Source organism: Aquarana catesbeiana, linkage group LG01, assembly GCF_042186555.1.
Source record: "Aquarana catesbeiana isolate 2022-GZ linkage group LG01, ASM4218655v1, whole genome shotgun sequence".
In the NCBI taxonomy this organism is placed as follows: domain Eukaryota; kingdom Metazoa; phylum Chordata; class Amphibia; order Anura; family Ranidae; genus Aquarana; species Aquarana catesbeiana.
This window is the reverse complement of record NC_133324.1, coordinates 631,405,194-631,432,116: the sequence shown is the minus strand read 5'-3', so window position 1 is coordinate 631,432,116 and position 26,923 is coordinate 631,405,194. Positions and strand designations below refer to the sequence as shown.

The window sequence follows — 26,923 nt, the reverse complement described above, 5'->3', positions numbered from 1 at the left end:
CATATTTCTCACTACCTGCAACCGCCCACCGCCCTGTCAAAATTTTATTGCTCTCAGCAAAAACATGTGTTATCAAGAGGTTTACTCCAAAGCTTAGGAAACTTCCGCTGGTGGGCTGAAAAAGAAAAAAAAAAATCTCCTCCCTTATTGTGCGTCTGCAACTGGAACTGGAGCCAAACCAGTGATCTAGCAGGACTGGTTGTATAAATGACTCTGCGGCTCAGAGGTCACAGCAGAACTGAGAGTAGCATTCCTGGGTGAGAGGGAAACCTGCCTGAACATTGAGTCTGATTAGTCATTCCGCTGAGTTCTGTAGCACTGCTTCATCCACAGGCTCTCCCAACTGTTGTAAGTGCCAGCCAAGAACAGACTGACTCAAGGGTTTTCAGCCTCTTCCCATCAGCTGACGGCATGGATTGTTTCAGGAGGATATCCAGTGTCATCATTTTCCTTAGTAAGTATGCAATGCACCTGATAGCTCAGGAATACAAACTTTTATACGTTTTTCCCCAGTTTATATTCCTTCTGTCATAAACTGTAGAATGCCGCCATACCTGGTGAGCACCATTAATTTAAAACATGCACATAAAATTAACTTAGTTTAATACATTCAGAATAAAAAAATTGATTATAATATCACATACATGTAAAAACCATAAAAAGTATGAAGATTAAAAAAGAGGTCTGAACCAATGTCATATTCTGTAATGTCAAAGCAGAGACAAATTAAAAGCACTCATTAAATAATAATATGGCACAATTAGCATTTGCAATAATTTAAGTGTTATACCTACTATTTATGATCAGTGCATTTAATACTTATTTCTCTATAATGTTAACAAATTCCATTGTTATGTATGGAAGTGCTGTATGCACATTGTGAGTACTTACAGAAACTGGAATATATGATTTTTTTTATAATAGCTAAAATAAAATAGTCCTTGTCAGATTCTCAGTTTAGTAGTGACTTTTGCAAAGTGTTCTGGCATTTCAGTAACTTTAGCATCAAATGCACATAACCTCTTACAGTATAACGCCAACACTTTCCCCTTTTCCTAACTCAGTAATAGTAGTAGCGCTACTACTACTACTACTGAGTTAGGAAAAGGGAAGTGAGGCTGCTTTTGTTGAAAAAGGAAAATTTTGCACTAAGATTGGCTGTACAGTATATTCATGCTCCAACTATACAAGCACATGTAGTTATGGACTAACCTGTTTTGAGAGAAATATGGAAGCTGTCATTGCTGACGTAACTTTCTTTAAATGCTAATTGCTGGTGGTTGCTATGCTTTAATACTTTGTCTGTCACTGAACGAGTATCAGTGACAGACTGATACTTGCCACATGCTTCCTCTGAGTCATTGAGTGAAGCCAACGACAGCCAGGAAACTAGCATTTTTAGCAGGTCGACAACAGTATCATTACATAAAAAATGTTAAGGTACAATAGTCAGATCCAGCTAACAAGTCTAGCTTTCAAACTACGTATATAGTCAGCTTAATACTGTATTTCTTAAAAGCATAACAACTTCCTCTTATTCTTTTAAGATAAAACATATTATGGTGGCCATACATGTTGCAATAAAACTGACTGATTGATGTCTGATTCAACAAAATGACTGAATTGGGCATTGATTGAGCAAGACAAAAATGGCATGGCCGAGCGATGAACCACATATAGTTTCTGCCCAGTTTGATTGGTTGTGGCAGAATAAAATAGATTGTACGTGGTTGATCTATTGTCTTGTTTTATTGATTTTGTATGGTCCTTCTCTCTGCTATTATTGATAGACTTGGGTCAATCAAAACCACTATTTGTCACTTATGGGTGCCAACTTTGTCTCGTTCACTCGATGTCTGATTCATTTGTTTTGTCGAATCAGATATTAATTGTTCCATTTGAATGGAACATGTATGGCCACCTATAGCATATAAAATGATTTTGAACTTTGGTCTGTGGTGCAATCTGAATGCATTTTTTTTGCTTTATGTGTGTTTGTATATATATATATATATATATATATATATATATATATACACATCTCAAATATTTTACTTTGCAAAGAAAGTGTTCACTTTACAGACAAGGTGACATTCATTTATTCATTTTATTTTATTAATTTTATTCAATGTATTCACTTTAATTATCCAATCATGTACGAGTAAAACCTTTTTTTTTTTTGCACATGACTGAATGCTCAGTGGGAACACATCTTAAACATTTTCATAAACATTTACTATGCAAAGTGAACATTCTCTACTCCTTTAGTAAATCTCCCCGCTTATGACTTTGGTATGGTGCAATGGAATGCAGGGAGGCCACTAAAAATTCTGGCTAAATGTATTTGCTTACCAGGGATGTTGCATTTCAAGTTCCAATGTGCAAGGACAGATGTGCTTGTATACTGTGTGACTGTAAAAGTACCTGCCATTCAGATAGGGAAACATTATAGCAAGGTTTCACAGCAACACAGTAGCTTAGAAACAAAGCTGGTTAGGTTGAAAATGACAAATTGATGAAGGTATAGCTCGTAAAACCTAAGCAAAAAAGTGATTTATCAGTGTCATCTGACGCCTCCTAAATGCGTGCAAACACATTATACAATACTGTGATGTCCATTCACGACTAAATATTTTTGGAGGCATGACAGTGCTTGACAAATTTGGCAAGTCTTGCCTCCCATACATTCTTATTCTGTGCATTCTTAAACTAGGTGTCATTTTTCTACATGTCTGGGATAAGCCTGTGATGCAATTAAAAAAAAAAAAGGGTGCAGTATATAAACTATACTTGGATTTTTCGCTAAATACCACTTCTTTTTAGTGTAATGTCTATCTGAAAGTCATTTTTGACATGATTTTCACATTTTTACTTGCTTGCTTTATCATATTGCCTTAGTTGTATTTTTTACCCGGATTTATAAATGTCCTCTCTGCTAGCCATTTGCTTATCAGGGAATGTGATCAGCATCCCTGCTTAATGGCTGCTGAGATAAGCTCAGTTAGCATTATAGAAAGTTTTCTTTTTTTTAGTCAGGCCAGACATGACTTATAGATATAGACCAGTACTGAGAGAGAGGTGCAGTTAAGTAGAGTCACTGTCACTATAAGCAAAACATTTCATCTGCATATTGAATAAGCAAATATACCTGTTTCAAGTATTACAGTATCTCACAAAAGTGAGTACACCCCTCACATTTTTGTAAATATTTTATTATATCTTTTCATGTGACAACACTGAAGAAATGACACTTTGCTACAATGTAAAGTAGTGAGTGTACAGTGTACTGTCCCCTCAAAATAACTCAACACACAGCCATTAATGTCTAAACCGCTGGCAACAAATGTGAGTACACCCCTAAGTAAAAAGTCCATATTGGGCCCAAAGTGTCAATATTTTGTGTGGCCACCATTATTTTCCAGAACTGCCTTAATCCTCTTGGGCATGGAGTTCACCAGAGCTTCACAGGTGCCACTGGAGTCCTCTTCCACTCCTCCATGAGGACATCACGGAGCTGGTGGATGTTAGAGACCTTGCGCTCCTCCACCTTCCGTTTGAGGATGTCCCACAGATGCTCAATAGGGTTTAAGTCTGGAGACATGCTTGGTCCATCAGTCCATCACCTTTACCCTCCTCTTCTTTAGCAAGGCAGTGGTCATCTTGGAGGTGTGTTTGGGGTCGTTATCATGTTGGAATACTGCCCTGCGACCCAGTATCCAAAGGGAGGGGAACATGCTCTGCTTCAGAATGTCACAGTACATGTTGGCATTCATGGTTCCCTCAATGAACTGTAGCTCCCCAGTGTCGGCAGCACTCATGCAGCCCCAGACCATGACACTCCCACCACAATGCTTGACTATAGGCAAGACACACTTGTCATGTCCTTAGTCTGCTTGTCTTCAGAAAACTGTTTGCTGCTTTCTTGTGCATCATCTTTAGATGAGGCTTCCTTCTGGGATGACAGTCATGCAGACCAATTTGATGCAGTGTGCGGTGTATAGTCTGAGCACTGACAGGCTAACCCCCCACCCTTTCAACCTCTGCAGAAATGCTGGCAGCACACATACGTCTATTTCCCAGAGACAAGCTCTGGATATGACGCTGAGCACGTGCACTCAACTTCTTTGGTCGACCATGATGAGGCCTGTTCTGAGTGGAACATTTCCTGTTAAACCACTGTATGGTCCTGGCCACCGTGCTGCAGCTCAGTTTCAGGGTCTTGGCAATCTTCTTATAGCCTAGGCCATCTTCATGTAGAGCAACAATTCTTTTTTTCAGATCCTCAGAGAGTTCTTTGCCATGAGGTGGCATGTTGAACTTCCAGTGACCAGTATGACAGAGTGAGAGCGATAACACCAAATTTAACACATCTGCTCTACATTCACACCTGAGACCTTGTAACACTAACGGGTCACATGACACTGGGGAGGGAAAATGGTTAATTGGGCCCAATTTAGACATTTTTACTTAGGCATGTACTCACTTTTGTTCCCAGCAGTTTAGACATTAATGGCTGTGTGTTGAGTTATTTTGAGGGGACAGCAAATTTACACTGTTATACAAGCTATACACTCACTACTTTACATTGTAGCAAAGTGTAATTTCTTCAGTGTTGCCATATGAAAAGATATAATAAAATATTTACAAAAATGTGAGGGGTGTACTCGCTTTTGTGAGATACTGTATATATTTGAAAAATATATGAAAATTTAAAAAAATTATACAATTATATGTAAAAAAAAATAATAAAAAATATGGAATTTGGAAATCAGTTTTTTTCATATATTATCACTAGGGATGAGCAGAGTGATTTGGGGAAAAATTGCTAAATTGCTAAATTCCCCATTAGAATATTTTTTTTTTCTGAAGCAGAATATTTCATTTGTACTCATTGAGCTGCTTTTCCCTTATTTAGAAGGCAGAAGATTGTTGGTGTATTTACAGTAGTATTGTTTTTGTACTGTTTCTTTAAATGTTTTATCTTACTATGAATTTCATTTTCTATTTTTTTTTATATAAGACCTTTATTTCTTTTTTTAAAAAAAAGAGATCCAAGCAGAAACTGCATGCTTTCCGATCATCTCTCTCTAATTGAAGCTACACACTACCTATATAAGCAAATCAGGAAGAAAGGAGAAGTACCACTTCAATCTGGCAATACTGTGGCGATACCATACCCAAAACACAGCATAGATTTATATGTATGACTCTAGGCACAGGGCTTAATGAAAAAAAACTGACAGCTCCAGAGGAGCCCCTGTACTAACCATGCAATGTTAGTACAGCAATCTCCCCTGCTGTGCTATTGTGTTCTGACAGGGGGACATCCCCACCATCCCCCCAGAACACTCTGGTCAGTGCTCTCAGCCATTGGGAACTAATTGTCAGACCTTTTTCAGTCATGCCCCATCGACAGAAGCCAGCTGAACAGCCAGCTTCTGTAGGACCAGCTGCAGTACATAAGGGCTGAATGTTGTCCGGTTTCTTTTGAACCGGCCAATGCTGCCCGACATTTGGGCCATTAGGCTTTAGACTGGCCATACATGAAAAAAAGCTCTATTTGTGGGAAAAAAAAGGACATCAACTTTGTTTGGGTACAATGTCACATGACTGCGCAGGAAGTGGGTAAATCCTTACGGGGCTAGTTGAACAACAAAAAAAAAATGAATCATAAATTGAGTGTGTGGATGGGGGACCCCCCCCATGGAACAATTGTATTCCGACAGCAGGGAGGCTTCCCCACTGTCAGCTTACACTCATCAGCACATACGGCTATAGCTGGTGGCACTGATTGAGTGAAAATGTTCCAACAGGCTGGTTGCACAGAAGTCGATTGAAAGATCTTCTGTACAACCTGCCTGCATATATATGGATCGAAATTTACCCGAGCCCTGCTGAGCTGGCTGAGTTTCAATCCATTTATGACTGGCTTTAAACTACTGCGAATTTACTTGTGACAAAAGTTCTAGCAAACTGTGTGAACATTGTTGAAAAAGATATTTAACATTCTGTTATCTATTTCCTGCAGTTGACTGTCAGTTTTGACATTGAAAGTTGTCACAAGTGCTAATTCTTGAATTACCTGTATGGGTTCATTCCTATAGAGAGGTATGATAATCAAACCTAGATAGGGGCTTAACAATCTAAACCACATACAAGTATTTCCAGCCTATTTAATGAATTGTTCGGGTTTTTGAAAGATCAATCTACCTTCAAGTTGCTACAGCATCAGTAAAGGTGTATGATGTAATTTAGGCATTGCGTGCCCCTGCATTTACAGTCCTAATATAGATAAGGAGGCAGGTCCAGAAAATGCTTGTAATCAGATCTATGTGAATTGCAGGTGGGTAAAATCCAGGAGTGCCCTGTTTATCTCACATTCCTCAGTACAATAAACCAACAAAACTGAGCTAAGTTACTAGCAACTGAAAATGAACAGGAAACTGCAGTCTGGGTTGTAATAAAGCTATTTAAAATGGCATGCTGTTTTTTTCAACAGTGCCTTGATAAATGAAATCATGTCCATACTTGTCATCTATTTCTTTTTATGTTGGTCACTCAGGCTTTCAGAACTAAAACACTTCAGCTAATGACAACAGGGGGGATAAAAATGGTAATACCTGCAATGCAAAATCAAAGGGTTAATGACCAAAGTGTCTGAGAACCTGAATTAGTTTGATTACTAAACCTGGCTACATTTTTGGACACTGTCGTATTTAATTACAGGTTGCAAATTTCATCACTAACCAAACCCTTATTATGCATGATATAGGCCAGTTTCTGTTTCCTTGGCTGGTGTCCTTATTCACATACCAACAGAAATCGCTACAATTGTTTCTGTAATTACCCTACTGTTTGGCTTTCATAATTTTAGAACAAGATATCCCGTGTGAATTCCTGCGTTCTGTATACTTGTGCACTGAAAACAATGATACAACACAGCTTAAAAAACGCATTGTCAAATTTAATAATGTCATAGACAGACATTAAATAATTATAATACAAATTTGAGAAAAGTAGCTGGTAAAATATATATATAGAATATCTATCTATCTATCTATCTATCTATCTATCTATCTATCTATAGATAGATAGATAGATAGATAGATATAGAGAGAGAGAGAGAGACAGAGAGAGACAGAGAGAGAGAGAGACAGAGAGAGAGAGAGAGATTTATGTAGATATACATCTATTTAGATATATATTTATATATTGTGATATATGGGGTAATTAGCTCAGTGGTAGACAATGTCTCACTGCCTGTGATTAGCGCAGCGCAGTGGCGATTTCCTGGTGGGCTCTGCATGTGGGGTGTGCAAACACGCCTGAGCTCATCCTTACCTCTCAATAGGGGAATCTCCTGGCACCCATCTGAAGTTCTCCTGTTTCCTAGCTTGAGAGCACACCTGTCCCTTTACCAGAGCAGACCTGTCTCTTAGGGCCCTTTCACACTGGGGCGGTTTGCAGGCGCTATTGCGCTAATAATAGCGCTTGCAAACCGACCCTAAAGTGCCACTGCTTTGTATCCAGTGTGAAAGCCCCGAGGGCTTTCACACAGCAGCGGTGCGCTGGCAGGACGGAAAAAAAGTCCTGCCAGCAGCATCTTTGGAGCAGAGAAGGAGCGGTGTATTCACTGCTCTTTCCCCGCTCCTGCCCATTGAAATCCATGGGACAGCGCGCCTATCTGCAGAGGCACTTTGCGTTGGTTTGTAACCCTTTCTCGGCCGCAAGCGGGGGTTAAAACCGCCCAGCTAGCGGCTGAATACCGACAGTAAAGCGCTGCTAACAATAGCGGCGCTTTACCGCCGACGCCGCCCCAGTGTGAAAGGGGCCTTATCGGGAGCACTGAACTATTCCCAAGTCTTTCATTATAAGGGCTGTGCACGCCTGCCCTCACAGCCAGCTGGTCTTCTGCAAGACCTGGACACTGGGTTGGAGATTTCTCTCCTCCCAAAACCCTTAGAAATCTCCAAACTTCGGAACTCAATCCAGGAATACCAAAACACAGAGAAAGTTAAAAAAACAGCTTTCTCCATTCAGAATCAATAATCCAGAGCTTTTTTTTTTAAGAACACTTTCCAACCCTACTTACCTAAACCTTTTGTTGGCAAATTGCAGTTTCCTTTCATCTTCCGGGAACTGACCTCTGCTATTGAGGAAACAGATTGCTGGCTAGTTTATGCTAAAATATGCTACATATTAATAATATGAACAAACGTTTTCATAAATGTAAATTAAAACAAGACTTGAACAGCAAGCTTGTTAAAATAATTGTAAAAGGCTCTTCCAAGGTAATGCAGAACTTGCCTTAGTTTATCATTAACCTGACAATTCGTCTTTTTTAATTTTGTTGTAAGAGGTGATACATAAATAGAATGTTGTTGCATTACTTTCACCTTGGTATGATCTACACAACTATAAGCACATGCTCGTAAAGATATCAAAAATGACTAAAATGTTTGAACCAAGATGTTGAAATTCTTTTTAAGGGCTCTTTAAAAAAGTGTCAGCCTTCTAAAGAATGATCCGTGGCTGATCGATCTTCACAGGGAGTTTGACAGGCAGTGAGAAGTTGTCGCCTCCTCACCCCTGGTTTTAAACCTTAAGCACCCACACCATTATCGTTTCAGGGCAGAAGCACAATGGCTCAATTTAGATGAATGGGTTGCATTTTTCTGAGAGTTTCAAATTACCTTAAATGTTGGTAAAAAAAGAAAGCAAAATTAAGGTCCTTTTTGGCAGGGTTATGAAAGCTCCTTTCAAATACCACTGACCTCTTGTTGTACCTAAACACATATTAGCCTAATTATTTACTTTTTTCCAGGAGAAAGATAAATAAAGTGAAAAACAGCAATATAAAAAAATGAAAAGTGACAGTATAAATGACATACACAGAGTGAAAACAATATAACACTAAATTAAATCAACTATAGACAGTAGAAAAAATCTTATTCTCCATAGTAGCACCCTCTCACCCCCGGCTAACAGGGACCCCCAGTTTGGTGGGATATTTCACTTCAGGGTTGCATTCTTGCCTTTAACGGGGGGGGGGGGGGATTGGGGCACTTTAAGACAGTTTAACAGAGTTTAATATAGGACCAATAAATTAAAGATGCTCAAAAAGTGTATCACCACTCACAATCAATACAGAAAAAATGACCTTTTGGTCCTAGTCTTGCACTCTGTAATATAGAGCAGCTCCAGTTGTCATCAGAAGAAATCTTTAACCCTTCCTGTTCCATATCCCCTGGATATTACCTCTAGCAGGAAGCTTCGGGCCACAGGCTTGGGCATCTTTATAGCACATCCACCCCAAGCAGCAGGACAGGAACACACAGCAGTACATCTTCCCCAGGCAGAGCCTGGGTGGCAAGAGAGGTTTCCAAGGTCACTCTCAAATATTTCTATCCTTCCCCAGCCAGCACGCACCTCTGGCAATAAGTCTTCTAGTGGTTGGCCAAGGATTCATAAATGTTCATAGCTACGGTTATTGGATCCTCTAACCTTGTTGCCTGGGGCACTTTCCAGCAGCAGGAAGAAACAAACAATAACACTACGCTTAAGGGAAAGCAAAACTATCCATGCTCAGGCTGACTACAGCCCAGCAACACTGACTTTAGACTAGAGGCAATACTGCTTAGGGCAGGATCCCAACATAAAGGGGGAAAAAAAAAAAAAAAAAAAGAGTCATTTTTTTTTTCAAACTTCACTTAAGCAGCTCAATGAGCTAAATTATACGTTTCTGCATCTACAAAATTTTACTGATACTGAAATTGGTGATTTCACCATAGAATCAATGTCGCAAAAAATCACTCCGCTCATCCCTACATTTGTGCATAACTGTAAAATCACCTTCCTTTTCTGCACCCAAATCTCACCATGGTACACGGTTGCCAGCATCACTTCGCCACAACACTGTAGAATTATGTAAGTAATACTGTATATACTGCATGTATATGAAACGCTGTAGCAGTCCGTCTGTAATGCTACCCACTTGGTGAGAACAATTACCTTTCTGCCATGTCATCATCATACTCACATGGCCTTTTAAAAATGACAAAGAGGGACATCTATTCTAAGATTTGTCTTATCAGTGATTTTCTATAACAGTGCTAATAACTGTAATCCTCTGCTATTGTAATTACATTCCACAAAACCACACAAGTGTTTGTTGTTCTATTCAGAATGACATTCCATTAAGAAAAGCGTACTGTATTCTAGAGTGCTGGGAATATGTTGTAATACTGTGTAGTCACTGTTGTCACCATGTAAGTCATTTACTACCCAGAAATGACAGCTAATTAATTTACATTTTTTTTTATCCAGTTTTAAATTGACTCTTTAAAGGAAACCACAACTAAGAAACATACTTACACCATTCCAATGTGGTAATTCACACAGTAACACATTGGTGCAATGCAGTGCCATTCATGCTGAGTGGCACCCCGGCACACTCACATTGCAGTGCAGCAATGCACTAACATGTGTTGTGCTGCTCTGCCAAAAATGCGGCATGCATGATTTTTGGTCTGTTGTAGTACATTAAACAGCCCATTGAAATCCAGCAATGTGCATGAGAGCAGCTGCTGTCCCAGCTCTATGCCTCCTTATTGGCCCAGCGGGAGCCATTGTCAATTACAGCCAGGTAAAAGGAAGTGGGGGGCGAGGCCAACCCCACTCTGTGTATCTTATGGACACACAGAGGCGGCTTTAGAGGGATCGTGCACGAGTACACTCATAGCAAACAGCTTGCTATGGTAACACTCAGTGTGTGTGTGTGTGTGTGTGGGGGGGGGGGGGGGGGAGGCCAAAGCGCTGGCAGGGGACCTGAGAAGAGGAGGATCAGGGCTGCTCTGTGCAAAACCTTTACACAGAGCAGGTAAGCCTAACATGTTTGTTATTTTTTTTTTAAACTGAGCCTTTTATTATCACTTTAACTATTTTTGAGTAATTGAATGAGTGGCTGAGCTAATGCTTTCCCAGACCTCTCCTTCCCACTGTGCCAATTGACCAGAGCTTTTGTATATCACTTCCAAGAACCACAGAGGTAAAGACAGAGTGGTCAATCAAGGCAGAGTCAAAAGAGGTGAGATGAGTGCCAGGGACAAGTGGGATAATGGGATAACCTAACAGGCAACTACTGTCAAGTTCTCTTCTCATGCCACTGACTTCAAAAACATTTACATGTTTAGTGTTCGCCAATTACTTAAAATGATATATATATATATATATATATATATATATATATATATATATATATATATATATATAAAAATAAAATATTAGGTGACTGTTTAAAACCTGCAATCTTTATTTTATGCTAAACATAGCTGTGCTGCCCTTTAGACTATATTGCTGTTAAAGGTCCTAAATCTGTGTTGTAATAATGTTGTGAATCAAAGTCCGAACATTCAGTAAAAAAGTAAGACTCGGATGACTTTATAGTTATAAAATGATTTATAGCACAGTAGATAGTTACAGTTATTTATGCGAGTATATGATAAAACTCATGTGACATCAGTGATCGATAATGCTTCCAGGTTGTACAGTATATGATAAGTTCATGTGCACAATATACAGTCATGTGATCTATCAGGCTTTACAGGCATATGGGAGTATGGGGTGGAGGAACTCTAAGCTACATTGACAGCTCCCAATTTCTCATTGTTGGAAGCTTTAAAGCGCTGACAGATCAACACGGATGTAGAAAAAATAGGGCTTGGTTCTCACTTTGATCTTACCTTTTACCTAGAGTTGTGAAAATGATGACACACTTCTTAATATAGTTAACAGTTTGCGTAACTCTTTGCATCCTATTACGTGCTTTGAGATACAGAGCAAAATTAGGTTTTAAAAATGTTTTAAATTGTTGTAGCAATTCTGGTCCTAACATTGCGAAGATTTAAACAATATAATTGTTTAAGATAAATGCCAACCAAATTTTAAGAACTCCATAAATATATTACATTTTCAGAAAAAATGTATCCTACTGTGTAGGAACACAATTTTTGTCAAGAGACCAGGGTCCAATAAAACCATTAAATAATAAAACCAGTGTCTGTTACTAAAACTGAATGATTCTGATCTTTAGGGCATGGTGATAAGAGTATGTCAATAGAGATATTACTAATCTGTAGCAGTCAATTGCTGGGCCCAAGCAGAGGTAGTGACGTCACCGCTACCCTTAGCAACCAAAACAAGCCAATACCTTGAATTTCAGTGCTGGCATCAGTGAAGGAAGGAGCTGCAAGGGAGAGCCGGTAAGGTGAGTATACTGTCACTTTACCTTGCATGGGCAAGGTGACAGTATTTCTTTAACCCTGACCATTTACCTATAAAGGCAGCCTGACCCACAGTGCAGTTCTTGACTTTAATAAACAATTGCCTTTTCAACAAAATGTTCAAACTGGAGAATTGCCTTCATTTGGAAGTCAGGTGCACCAAAGTTATGTAAAGAATTTATTTGAAGTTCGAACAGGAATCGCATATATTGGATAACAGATCTATTGTCTGTGGGTAGCTTAACAACACAAAGGAGGCAAAGGAAATTTTTGACTTAAAGTTAATGCATAAACAAACTAATGCTAAACATCTTGCATTGTAACTATGGAGAGTATGTTATTGGTTACAAAGCATGGAGCTAGTGTTTACCTGGGATAAACACATCCGGTTATTAGCTTGCTAAGCATTGATAACCTTCTGACTTGTTTCAGTAAACCCATTACATCTACATAGCATCCACTATTCATCTTGTTGTCACAGCATAACAATAAAGCTTTAGCTGCATGGGTGATTTTTGATAATGAAAATGTGACAGAGAACTGTCCCTGCCACCAGAAGAGCATGATTTTTTGTAACTCACAACTTTTAAACTACTTGATACACCTGTTCAGTGTTAGTTGCCTGGCAAAGTACAGATAAAGCATTAAAGGCTTTTTAACATAAAAGTGTAATCTTCATTTCTCCTTTTTTCCATCACAGACAAAATTAAACAAGTTGTGAAAAAGCATCCTGTGTAATATTTCAGATGCACAAACCTCAATTTCCCAATTCAAGTAAATTGAATAGGGCAATTTACAAAGCACATTATATGTTGCCAAAAATGCATCGAGTGCTTGCATTGGTCCAGAGTTGTATCTGCAGGTACTTGTATAAGTCTTTAAATTGCCCCTCTTATGCCTGTGGAACCTATTTGATAGGTCCAGGCTCTACATGGAAACTTGATTTTTTGCTTGAGTCAAAATGATGTCCATCCTGTCACTAAGCCCTGTCTTCAGGGGGCAGTAGTGATCCTGTCACACAACAGTTCTATTGCAAATGATGGGTTTTAGCACCATCAGGGGCAGAGCTTAATTTTTGTTTTGGTAGACTTTGAGGCCAGATTCATAACCTAGGCTTTGTATCAAAGGGACTTCACAGGGATTTAGGGGTGTCACAAACTGCCTGTACATCATCACTGCTGTTATCTTACATGTATTGTAGATGCACTTTAAACATTTATGAACAGTTATTAAAAATTGCCACCATTCTATAGCAAAGTGCATCACTCAAACAAATCTAATACAGTTATGAAAGGAAAGATTCGCCATCCTATACAGTGTCTTGCACAGGAGAATCAACATTTCTTTAAAAATAGACCTATTGGGTGCACAAATATCTCCTAGAAATTTAAATAATGATTCAGATAATTTGATAACAGACACTCTTCCATCCTATAATTAAGTCTTTGCTTTATGTCCTAAAAGAATTGGCATTTTTAACCAATCCTTCTCTTTAAAAAAAAAAGTTATGCGCAGTGTAACTATGTTTGTTTGCCTGGTTTGTTGTATACTCTGTTACGCTGGTAGGCGTATTGAGAATATGATTAAAGCAGTGCCACTCCCATATCCTATCATTAACTTTTCTACAAGGGTAAATATTGAATTTCTCACACATTATAGGCTGACACCAAGTTTCTGACTTTACAGTCAAAATTACTTTACAAATAACTACTGAGTGTTTGATATATGTACAACAAATTGCTGTTTCCTAGAGTGCCGAAAAAAGTACAGTACACAGTGTGCAAGGCAGGCTTTACCAGTTACAATGAGTTTCACTATATGTTGTTTTTATGTTGTGCTTTTTTTCCATACATTTTAGTTTTTTATGCCTATGCTAATCAAAAAAAACTTTCCGAAAGAATTGCACCATCAGCCCCAATCTAAAATATGTTTCTTTTCCACTTTATATTTGGCAACCCTTTTAAGTCCTCATGCACACGGACGTTTTTACAGCTGCTTTTTTGAGCTTTTTTTGCAGCTTAAAAAGGCCTGTCTATGTTAGTCTATGGCTTCATGCCCACCTAGGCATTTTTGAGCTGCAAGTGGCATAGGCGTTTTTAAGCTGTAAAAAAAACCCAGGACCAGTGGGTTCTGAAAGACGTTTTTCAGCTGTAAAAACGCTCTAACGCTGAAAAACGCTGAAAAACGCTCAAAAACGTCATTCACCAACGTTTTTTAGCGTTTTTGATCCATTGAAAAAAAAAAAAAAATTTGAAAAAAAAAAAACGCTCAAAAACGCTAACGCGGAAAAACGCTCAAAAACGCTCAAAAACGCTATTGCAAAAACGCTGAAAAAAGCTGAAAAAAGTTTAAAAAAATCACTGCAAAGATACTGGCGTTTTCATAACGTTTTTTTAACAGCCTGTGTGCATGAGGGCTAAATGTTTAAAAGTGTAGGTGGTTCTTCTTGACAGTATTGCTTTTGTTTTACACGGAAGGACATAGAAAAGTAGATGGCTCAAAGACATGAAGAATCAAGATTTAAAATTGTATTGGAATAGAGGAGACGGAAAAGGAGGGGGTATACCTGTACAGTGTCTGAATGGCAACTGCGGGCATATATTAGAAGTTTCTTATTATTGGATTTAGTTGAAGACAAAGAAAGAATCACTGATTGCAATTTTTGTAAATTACCCATGAACTAGAAGCTTACTGTTATCGTAATCTATAAAAATCACAATCTGTAACACAATATTGTATGCACAACACATATTTCTGTAACACTTTGCAAAGGCAGTGGCCCAGCAAAGTCATTTGAAATCAGATGCGGCCTATTGCAACTACTGAAGCCCAGTTTACTGTACGTAAAAGCCTTAGCAGTAAAAGGGATTTTCATTAAGAAAAATTTAAAGGAAAACGGCAACTACAGGGATGTTGTCTGTTGCGGCCAATCATATGTCTTATTATAACCTCTGGCAAAATGAAACAAGGGATTTGATTGGGCACCATGGACAACCCTGCTTTTGTTCATGTTTTCTGCTATTTTTGTTTTTTTTGCCAACATTGGTTTCAGAAATGAAATAAGTACTGAACTGAAAGTCCCAAATTAAACAAATATTATTTTAATGTGATAATGTCATTAACGTATAACTAAAGGCAAATCTTTTTTTTTTTTAGTTTTGGACAGAGCGGTGAGGGATTAGAATGTTTGTCATTTATTATTGCTATCTTTGCCTCCCAGTAAGGATATTATTTGTCTCTCTATTTGTTCTGTTTACCATTATCATTGAAAGTGAAAGTAAAAGAAAATCCCAAATTTTGGGTTGTCCCCAGAAAAGTAATAAAAGGGGAAATCTTCCAATGGGGACACTTGTTCTGGTGACCTGGGTGTCCCCAAGGAATTTCCCTAATTTGAAAGGATTTCCTCACATTTCCTGTTTTGTCTATGAGACAAGAACAGGAAGTGGAGGTAAATCTACCCAATGGGACACAGTTGGTGAAAAAAATCTAACAGGGGTTATAACCCTCCCTCGTTCTATCCAAAATGGAAACAAAAAGTTTTGCCTATAGTTCTACTTTAAATTTATTTTATAAGTATGTTTGTCACATGCAATGTACTGTGATATTTATATGCTGCAATATATAAGCAAATAATTTAACAAATATCTTTTTTATAGGTTTTCATATGCTACAGCTTGTTTGTGGGACAACAGTTGGACCATTGTGCAAACCTGGAGAAAACTGTACAACTGAAATGGGTAAGAAAAGATTATATCTTTTAATTATATCCTTGCAAAATCACACTAATGATTAAAGTACAGTTAAATGAATGACTTAACTTAATAATTGTGCAATAATATATCCAAGAGCACCTCAAAAACAAGTGTTTATCTGTCTAAGCCAAACAATTAGTGCATATAGATATACATTTCAGCAAAATTTTCTTTGATTGTTTAGTGTATAATGGTATATCTGTGCCCAAAAAATACACCTAGACATGAAGGGAATGTGCAAGTCAGAATTTTTTTTCGATCTGAATGCATTCTATGCATTTAGATAAAAAGCCTTCTGTGTGCAGCAGCCCCCTCAGCCCCCGCTAATATTTACCTGAGGTCCCTCGCGGTCCAGCGATGTCCACGAGTGTCTCAGCCATCTGAATGGACACAGGGAGCTTTGACTCAGCACGGGTGCCCTCATAGCAAGCTGCTTGCTGTGGGGAAACTGAACAAGAGGAAGAGGCCAGGAGCACCAAAGAGGGACCAGAGAAGAGGATTCGGGCTGCTCTGTGCAAATCCACTGTAACAGAGCAGGTAAGTATAACATGTTTGTTAGTTTTATAGAGAACAAAAAGGACTTTACAATCACTTTAAATTAAGGACACTTCTGCTGTAGGCCTGTAATGCTAACCACCGATCCTTCATAATTATACATTATATTCTAATTAGAAGTGGAAAAGAAATGTGATAGCATTTTCTTGAGAAAAATCTGTACCACTCTGTTCGTGATTTGAGGCTAGGACAGAGGTTCACCTTCCAGCAGGACAATGACCCCAAACACACTGCTAAAGCAACACTTGAGTGGTTTAAAGGGAAACATGTAAATGTGTTGGAATGGCCTAGTCAAAGCCCAGACCTCAATCCAATAGAAAATCTGTGGTCAGACTTAAAGATTGCTGTTCACTTGCATAAACCATCCAACTTGAAGGAGCTGGAGCAGTTGTGTAAGGAGGAATGGGCAAAAATCCCAGTGGTAAGATGTGGCAAGCTCATAGAGACTTATCCAAAGCGACTTGAAGTTGTGATAGCCGCAAAAGGTGGCTCTACAAAGCATTAACTTTAGGGGGGTGAATAGGTATGCACATATAATTTTTCTGTTATTTTGTCCTATTTGTTGTTTGCTTCGCAATAAAAAAAAAATCTTCAAAGTTGTGGGCATGTTCTGTAAACAAAATGATGCAAATCCTCACACAATCCATGTTAATTACAGGTTGTGAGGCAACAAAACCTGAAAAATGCCAAGGGGGGTGAATACTTTTGCAAGGCACTGTATGTAAGAAAATCAGTTAAAATGCCTTTTATCTTCATAATTTTTCATAGTAAATATACAGTTTAAACATATGTTATACTTGTAAACTTGGGGTGGCTGGGCGGATCTTTATTACAGATTTTTTTACCTTAATGCAGAGAATACATCAAGGTAAAAAAAAAACCTTAAGCCTTTAGAACCATTTTACAAATTTTCCAACATTCCCAAAATTCAATATTGGCATGGGGTCATTATTACAGTCAGTCAAAAGCAATATTATTCTTATAGTACTGTTAATATAATTGTGTTTGCATGTTTATTTACAATGCTTTTTTGTTATCAGTGAAAACAACTGAAAATCCACATGGATTCACACTGAAGGTATCAAAATGTGCACCAGAAATGAGAAACTACTGTATCAATGGTCAGTGCTTGTACCACGAGGAGGCTGATGAACATTACTGTCAGTAAGTAGCTATTATTCCATAGGAGTGTGGAGAAATTACAAAAGTTGTGTTGATGTCAAGCATCCAATCGTGTGCAGGGAAAGATCTTCTTCGTCACATGATTGGATGTCTCATGCAAATACATTTTTTTACTTTTTCTTATTTCTAATAACGTAGAATGTTACTAAAGGCAATTTTTTGTTGTTCTGTGCAACAATACTGCAATGAAAGGTTACTTTCCTCTTCTTTTGGCAGTTCCTGTCAGCACTGTCAGGTTCTTTCTCCTTCAGGTGCCTCCTGTAGCAAGGCTTGAGTGCTAAAGAGGCACCTGTGCATGTTTGCTCCTGTTGGGTCTTCAGCCAGGCTGTGTGCATTCATAGACACACATAGCCCCAGTAAGCCATGCCCTTTTCCCTTCTCACAGGCATTTGACTCATGGCAGGAGGAGCCTATGGCTCCACTGCCTCAGTTTCTTCTGCCGAAGACAGTGCTGGAGCAGTTACATGGAGCCAAGTAGGTGTTTAGGTACGTGGGGGGGGGGGGGGGGGGCAGTTAGTGAGGTATATTTTGCCTTAATGTGGAGAATGCATTAAGGTAAAAAAAAAAACCTTTAGATTCTAATACCACTTTAAGGCTGCTTTCACACTGAGGCACTTTACAGTGAGGCGCCTGTAAAGAGCCTCTCCTCTCACTCCAGTGTGAAAGCCAAAAGGCTTGAGTGGAGTGGTGTGCTGGCAGGTGTGTTGGCAGGATGCTAAAAAAACTCCTGCAAGCAGCATCTTTGAGGCGTTGTAGGAGCGGTAGTTTCACCGCTCCTAAAGCGCCCCTGCCCATTGAAATCAATGGGCATCGCCTCTGAAGTGCCAGCTAAGCTTTGCGGGGCACTTTTAACCCTTTTTCGGCCATTAGCAGGGGTTAAAAGCACACCGCTAGCGGCCAAAAAGCAGCGCAAAAACAACGGTAAAACGCTGCTAAAAATAGCGACGCTTTACTGCTGATGCCCCCAACGCCCCAGTGTGAAAGTAGCCTAAAGCTGAACTTTAGCAAAAGTAAATGTTGTCTAAATATGAGGCATGTGTATCCTTACAACATACTTTAATCTGTATTCAAGCTATAAAAAGAGGGGTTATTTATATAACTTTATTTATTATGCTTTTTATCTATTAAGAAAGTATTGCTGATGACCTATAAGTTAGTTACAAGTCCGTGACCTGGATGTGGAAAAATTTCCATAAATGTGGTACATTTATTTTACTGCTATATTTACTTGCAGTGAAATGAAGAAATAATATTATGATAACTATATGTGTATAATATTATATAATATAATATAAAATAATAAGATATGGTGAGACCCTTAGGTGACCATTTGAATGATCCATTATCATTTTTTTTGTTCTCTAGGTGTGAGAGAGGTTATCTAGGACTTCGCTGTGCTCATTCAGAACTTGTAAAGCAACCTCTCAATGAAGAATATTTGGCGCTCATCGTCTTTTTAACATCTATGTTGCTTTTAGTAACTGCCTTGGCTTTGTTCTTTGCACTTAAGTGGTAAGTGATTTCATTATAACTCATTTTTAAAATACACTTCAGGGAAAACCTACTGAGGGAATATGTGCTTTGCTATCAGATGAGAGAAAAGTACTATTTTGAATAAAAAATGGCACCATAGAATAAAGAGACATCTCTCTGAATGAAAGTAAAGCTTTCTCTGATTGGACAAGGTGGAGAGGCAGGTGGCTCATGTGATTTAACTGGATATCTCATAATAGTCTAGCATTTAGCAATATATATCATAATAGTCTAGCAATCCAGTTCCCCGGTAGACCTATGTAGCAATAAACTTACAGTAGAAGTATAGGCAAAACTTTTTTTTTTATATTTTGGATACATTAAAGAGGGTTATACCCCTGTAAGCCATCTGTGTCTTATTGGGGAGATTTTCCTTCATGTCCTGTCCCATAGCCAAAACAAGAAGTGAGAGGAAATCATTGCAAATAAAAGTGAAACCATTGGGTCCCCCAGGTCACCAGAACTAGTGTCCCCATTGGAAGATTTCCCCTCTATTACTGTTCTGGGGACAACCAAAAATGTGGGATTTTCTTTTAATTTTACTTTTGATGATAATGGTAAACAGGATAAATAGAGAGGGTGAATTTCCCTAATGGGGCAGAGGCACCAATAAAAACCTATCATGTATTCTAATCCATCTCCACTCTCGTAATCCATCTCCACTCTGTTATCTGTTTCGATAGCTTCACCAGATCTTTTGAAAGTATTCGCTAAGTATTTACTAAGTATTTACTAAACGACATTAAAGTATTCATAATAACTGTAATGATGGCTGTGTTCAATTATAAGAGACGTAAAGTAGAAGCCCAGCCAAAGCTAAAAAGAGGGTAAATCTAAAACTTTACATTTGCACCTGGATAGGGAAAGTCTTGTTCTAGGGGCATCAGTCAAAGCTGGAACTACCTTCAGTTTGAATGATTTTCTCTCACTAATAACTAATATCCTAGCAAGTTTCTTGGATGGGAATTGAAGATGAATCACTTTACAAGAGACCTAGACAACAATAAAAAGCATTTAAATACTCAATTCAAAACATTAAAAAGAATGCGACTGGAGTTGTACTTTAAGGATAGTGCGTATGCAAATGCTGATGATCTCTTAAAAAATGAAAGGTCAATGGTATGCCACCCCTCAAATAATCTTTTGTGGAAAATGCAAATTGTAAAGAAATTATATAGCTGTTGAAGTAGCCCAAATATGGGCTTATTTACATGGTGCTGAAGTTGTTTAACAGTATTGATTCAGTGATTCAGGACATAAATTGCTTTAATTTATATATATATATATATATATATATATATATATATATATATATATATATATATATATATATATATATATATAAATATATATATATATATATATATATATATATATATATTACAAAGCAAATGATCACTCTCAGGAAAGTAGTAGCCTGACTAGTAGTGAACTGCAGCAGTTAATTATGTGTGCTTGTTTTCTCTACAGGTACAAACTTAAAAAATCTCCACGGCCTGACCAGAAATACATGGGAGTCAATACCCCGCTTGCATAGAATCTTGACTTTCCATGAAGGTCAAAGAGAAATTAGTGTTCCCAAAGCAGCTGGTGCTCTCAACTACATTTAATGTAAACTATTCATTTCGTGAGTTTTTGTATTGTTCAATATTTATATATTTAGATTTATTTTGTGCACTGCAGGTCAACCATGACTTATTAGTATTGCTGTTAATATTGTTATATGTATTATTTGTGACCATCACCTAAGAGGACATTTGTAAACATGTAAATATTTTACAGAATTGAATTTTTGTATCCTCGTTTTTTTTATGGAATATTTATGTGTCTTTTTATTTGTTGTAAATTATTTTGTAATGCCTGGAGTGCGACTGGCCACAGTTGGTTTGATGCTTACATTTTAAGCATCATTTGTACTTATTGACCTAGTTTTGCTTAACTGGGTGCTGATAAGGAGGACAATAAATATATGGAGTTGCTTCTTATTGCACAGGTACATTTTCCAACCAGTTGGAAAATCTCCCAGCAAGCAGAGCCTAATTTTTTAATCTAATGGAGAAGAGTAAAAAATAAGAAGTACCACATGGGAGCCATAATCAGTAGAGTATTATGGGGAGATCAGGCACACATTTGTCACACAGTATGAGCATGGCTAGATACAACCCAACCTAAAATTCTCAGGGACATACCTGCCCATCTATAGCAAGTCTAAATGTTATCCCGTGTCTAGAGAATAAGATGACAAAATACAATAATACACAGAATAATGTACAATTTAGTTGTTCCTCAGTCATAATATTTGTTACCTAATTAGTTTACCTCTAAAATTGTCCATACCCTGACAAACTGAGTAACCTAAAATAACATAAATGTAGGCTGCCCAATCTGCAGCACACCTGGGCCATCACAGTGCTGACTGATCCAGTCTGTGTGCAGAAAAAAAGCGTGCTCATACATGTACCACATAGTAGATATTTGAATGTGGGGGAAAGTTCATACATAGTTAGATTAGGTTTAAAATTACTTAATATGCATGATAGTCAGTATGCCTATGGACATGTTGACTGATGTTAAACACACGCAATTATTTGGAAAAAAAAATTCCAAAAAAAAAAATCCCAAAAACAAACTCTTTTAAAAAGTATTTTTAAAAGGGAAAATGTGCCAAGCATGCAGTGGTGCATTTATTGACCATTGTGCCTGCTAAAACCATACAGGAGAGTTATGGTAGCAAGCCGCTTGTTAAGATATTAAGGAATGTCAAGCGTGAATCTTTCCTTACTTTAATCTTTAAGTATGGAAGGAGTTGTAATGGACATACTGCATGCCTGGATGGAGAGATTCTTTCTTTGACATAGGGGATCAGGAATGTTTTAAATATTCCACTAAGGTGGAAATCAATATGATAATAATGAGTTTTTCTGGCTGTTCTAAGCAGATCTGAGACACTGTATTGGTTGCTTGGATGCTTAATAGTTTTGAAGTAAGTGAAGGTGATTGCATGTGCCCTAAGGTAGGGCAAATTTTATATATGTAAAAAAAAAAAAAGAATGTACACTTTTTGAGCTATAATAAAAGCTTATTCTTCCTTGTTTGTAATTACTATTAAAATAAATGGTAAGCAAGCATTTAAAGGAAGAGAATTACATAGGTTGCTGTACCTTTTCTGCTTTAAAAAAAAACTAGATTCTGGTTGTCATGTTGAACCCCTGGCTTTAATATTTCCACTGATCTTGAACAAGTTTGACCTGTACATCCATATTCTCTACAAATGTTTTACTTTATGCACATTCTCTGTTTTGTTTATTAATTTTATTATAATAATTTAATGTTATCAAAGACTAACTTGTTTCTTTGATAGTTCAAAAAGCCAAAAACACTGTAATAATATTTATTAAGCTATCAATTGACACAGTCTAGATAATGAGCCGTTTTTCTATATGCTCAATATGCATGTTCCCAGGAATGGAATGCTAGCTTTCAGGAAACAGCAAGCAGAAAATATGCAGTATGTAAGTGATCACCAAAAAAGTAGTCTTCAGATACTAAAAAGATTGATTAGATTCTATCAATAACTTTATTACTTGGATCATTATTACATACAATGTAATTGTGCTCCAGAATATGGCTACGATTTACATCTTATGCCAGCTAAGAGACCTGGGTAAGACCCCACTCATCTAGGACAACCATCCTCAACCATTTTCAACTGGGTTCCTCCAGAGGTTGCTAGTGGTTCTTTGAACTGTGGCTAATTAACATCCCATCTGCTGGTTCTTGCGTAGCTCCATGGCAAACATCACTTAATGGAGCCAGCAGCATTACACCAAGCCTCTTTTTAGTTTTTTGTATGGGTGGAAGTCTGACCACAACTGTAAGGAGGACATTTTTCCATCTTGCCACCATGTAAGGGACACTTTTCTCACTAGCCACCAATGCAAGGGCCATTCCCCCCACTGGTTTGATTTTAGCAAGTGTTCCTTAAGACCTGAAAATTATTTCAAGGGTTCCTCTGGGGTAAAAAGATTGAAAAGGGCTGATCTAGGAGATCTTTGAACTTGCAGTGCTAAGCAATTTCAGACAAGTGGTAGGTCTTGGAATTTTTGCTAGCTGCCCTCTGAGTGACATTTTCCAGTATGGCACTGCCGAGACTGTATGGCAAACTCTCAAACATGTTTGAGGTCTGCGGAGCCTTAAAAGTATTAAACCATATGTTAAATTGAATTTGACATGCTTTTCTAGTGTAACCATAATGCTTTTTACAGCTTAGTTAACATAGTTGCATTGCTAGAATGCTTTATGATTGTGTTAATAATAAACAAATTTTATGCAGGGACTACAGTTCGCTAAAACAATCCATGTATGTATGTTATTTAAAATAGTTTAGTAATCACCTCCACAGGGAAACAACTATTTGTACACTGATGCAAAACTGATGAAAATTCAACATAGTAATTACATCTGTTATGTTACATGGGTACAGGAAGGTTTTTTAGGATGTTGACAATACAGTTGGGCCATCCTAAAGCAGAACTGTAGCTTCATTTATGCATTTATACATATGTTCATTTTACAATTTTGAGGAATAAATGTACTTTAATGCATATTTGCAAACACATTGTCCTAATGGTTACATGTATATGTTTCCTAGGTGGTTTGCATGTGCAGCAGCAGGATCCTGGAAGCCCCATGACCTCTGCTTTGATCTATTCTAGCAGCCTAGCCCAGAGGTTATGGGCTTTTCCCTGCCTTCCCCTGTGTATATCAAATGGGCCTCCCTCTGTGCAAAGGGGCAGAGCACAATGTTACCTAGATCAATGTAGCTCCTCCAAGTCTCCTACAGAGATACTGAGAAGTACTAGGAAAAATGGATGACAATTTGTCAGGGCAAATTAATTTGCTCAAAGATTGGGAAGTGGCAATAACATTTATCATAATTATAAGGGCCTGTTTTCAACATAATACAGTTTTCATGTAACAAAACAGTACAAATAGCACTAATCCATAACAATTGAATGAAAAGTGTTTTGTAATTGTTGCAATATGTTACTTTACTTTACACATTGCTTTAAAAAAAATAAAAATAAAATGAATTTAAACATACAGTGTACTGCAGACGTGCTGCTTCATCACTCTAAAATCCTGCCGGTTTTTCTGTACTAGGGACATGTAATACAACAGAATCAAAATGTACCTAAATGTACCCAAAGGCAAAACTTTTTTTTTTTTTTTAGTTTTGGACATAGCGGAGATGGATTAGAATACTTGTCAGTTTTTATTGCTGTCTGTGCCCCCTTTAGGGAGTCACCTTCTCTATTTGTCCTGTTTACCATTATCATTGAAAGTGAAAGTAAAAGAAATTCCCCAGAAAAGTAATAGAGGGGAAATCTTCCAATGGGGGCACTAGTTCTGGTGACCTGGGGGTCCACAAGGAATTCCCTTCATTTTCTGTATTTCCTATTACTTCCTGCTTGGCTAAGGGACAGGAAGTGAAAGGAAATCTCCAAAATGGGAAACAGATGGCAAAAAAAATCTGACAGGGTTTATAACCCTCCCTTGCTCTATCCAAAATAATAATAAAAAAAAAAGTTTTGCCTATAGTTCTACTTTAATATGGTTGTCATTTGTACTGTTATTTACACTTGCCATTATCTAAGACGGTTGTGTAAGCATATTTGAATAATTTGTTCAGATAAAATAATTGCTGTTGTTGATAGGGAAAAAAAGGAAGTTAACTAAAACGTTATTTATACAATGACAGTTTTTGTCATATGATTTGTTCAAATTAAACAATTTGCAATCGTAGCTTATGTGTGTGTGCTCTTTTTTACTGAAAAATTCTTCTGGCCTTAGGCCCACCTCAGATAGGAAAAGAAATGTCCACACAAGCAGCCTTTAACAATGGTGTCAATATTAACCATGCTATACTCCACCAACTAACTCCAACCAATTGAGGGACTTCACTAAAAGAGGTACTAGCCCCTGCTTACACGCATACAAACTGACCGGGATGGTGGTTGTTTCCACAGTAGTAGGATACATGACCGTGCAAGAGATTTCCTGAATTTCTTTTTCAGTGTTGGAGTCAGATGGAGGAGAAGGGCTGCCGGATTGTCATGCAATTCAATGTCAGTGAGTTTAAATATCATTGGGATGATTGATTGGTTGAAATGGTTTAAGAACCGAGCATTCCAGGAAAACATAAAGGAGGGTGCTGGGGTATTGGTGGCAACCCCATCAAATTGGGTAGCCATAAGGGCAGAATTTATGGAGAGGTGATGGAACCCTTTACCAGCTGGACAGTAGTTTAAAACCCCTTTGCATTCTGCTGGATTTGGAGTCTTTGTGTGTAAAATATGGAATATGTTGTTTTTGTTCAGGGATAAAAATGATATCAAGGTCCCATTCCCACTTCTAAAGGTACAGTGTGTAGGAGGAAAAAAGCTTTCAGGAGGGGAAATGAACAGGGAATAAGAGATAGAGAGTCCATGCCTCAGGGAAATTACTTCAAATGAAGGTCATGATGGAAATATATGGGGTATGCACAGGCAGTGTACCTTTCTGAAAGATCATTTTAAAAATTGTATCAGTGTCTCCAGGATTTATCCCCCTTGCCATGGAAGGTTACAAAACAGTATGTTGGGAAGTTGAATCCAGTGCTTAAAGGAATTAATATTAATATATTACACCCTGACAGATGTACAGCTTTGTCATATCAGAGGGGTCTGCCTCTCAAGGGCTTGGATTTAGAAGATAGGATATAGTTTAGTCTATATGCTTTTTAGTGCACAGAGAAATTGACTGAACTCCACCTAGACTGATTTTGGAAATGTAATTCGAAAGAAGATCCTTAACATTCGAAGCAGATACAGTAATCTAGGAATTACATTCATTTTAAGGCATCTATTCTGACCAAACCACTAAAAAAGTGCTGAGTCCCACCAACGATGGTCCAGTCCCAATAAAAGAAGAGGGGGTTTGTAGTCTTAATGGAAGTGGTAAGGTGATTATCGAAGTATTTAATACTATGGGTGGCCCACTTAAATGGGAAATGTATTTATATCTTGAGTAGTCTATCTTGAGGGATGTTGATATTTACAGCTTCCAAATTTTGGAGGTTAAGCTTAAAATTAGTATGATGACCATAGGCTTTTAATTTAGCCTGAAGGTTAGGCCGAGAGGATTTAGGTTGGTTTAGATAAAATAGCACAGATGGCCATATATGGCTAGTTTTTTTTTGTTCAACCAGCAGGCTGAACAAAAAAACAACAGATTCCACCATCCACATAAACGAGGTGGATGGAGAAAACCCCCCTGCTGAGACATTGCATTCCACTCCGCTCCGATCTCCAGTGGCAGAAGCTGTATGCAGGAGACAGCCGACAATGGCTGGGAAATGCTTGGGAAGTGACGCACCCATAGAGTTACTATGGGCTTCCATTGTTGGCTGCCTCTTCTGCACCCCATTACACAGAAATGCCGCCGCTGACAACTCATACCAGAGCGGCTTCAGAAAAGGTATTTATAGTGATTTTTGCTTTACAAGGCTGGATAGGCTAGTCTTAGATTGTGGCTGCAAGTAGATTTAGAGATTCTAGTTTTAGGCTGAACTTCTACTTT

At 38.0% G+C, this 26,923-nt stretch overlaps 1 protein-coding gene across 1 annotated transcript; it reads left to right on the top strand.

The window, feature by feature from the left end:
* EREG (epiregulin) lies at window positions 1–25,108 on the top strand. The gene is made up of 5 exons (XM_073601025.1): window positions 1–454; window positions 15,938–16,018; window positions 17,629–17,752; window positions 19,136–19,282; window positions 20,774–25,108. Exons 1-5 carry the CDS (start codon window positions 412–414, stop codon window positions 20,838–20,840), a joined length of 462 nt encoding a protein of 153 aa, XP_073457126.1. The 5' UTR covers window positions 1–411; the 3' UTR covers window positions 20,841–25,108.
* Window positions 25,109–26,923: the final 1,815 nt, after the last annotated feature.

Coding starts and splice junctions, on each gene's coding strand:
- EREG (XM_073601025.1), top strand. CDS start 412: ATGGATTGTTTCAGGAGGATATCCAGTGTCATCATTTTCCTTA. Junction 455..15,937: donor CAGTGTCATCATTTTCCTTA/GTAAGTATGCAA, acceptor TCTTTTTTATAG/GTTTTCATATGCTACAGCTT. Junction 19,283..20,773: donor TTGTTCTTTGCACTTAAGTG/GTAAGTGATTTC, acceptor TTTTCTCTACAG/GTACAAACTTAAAAAATCTC.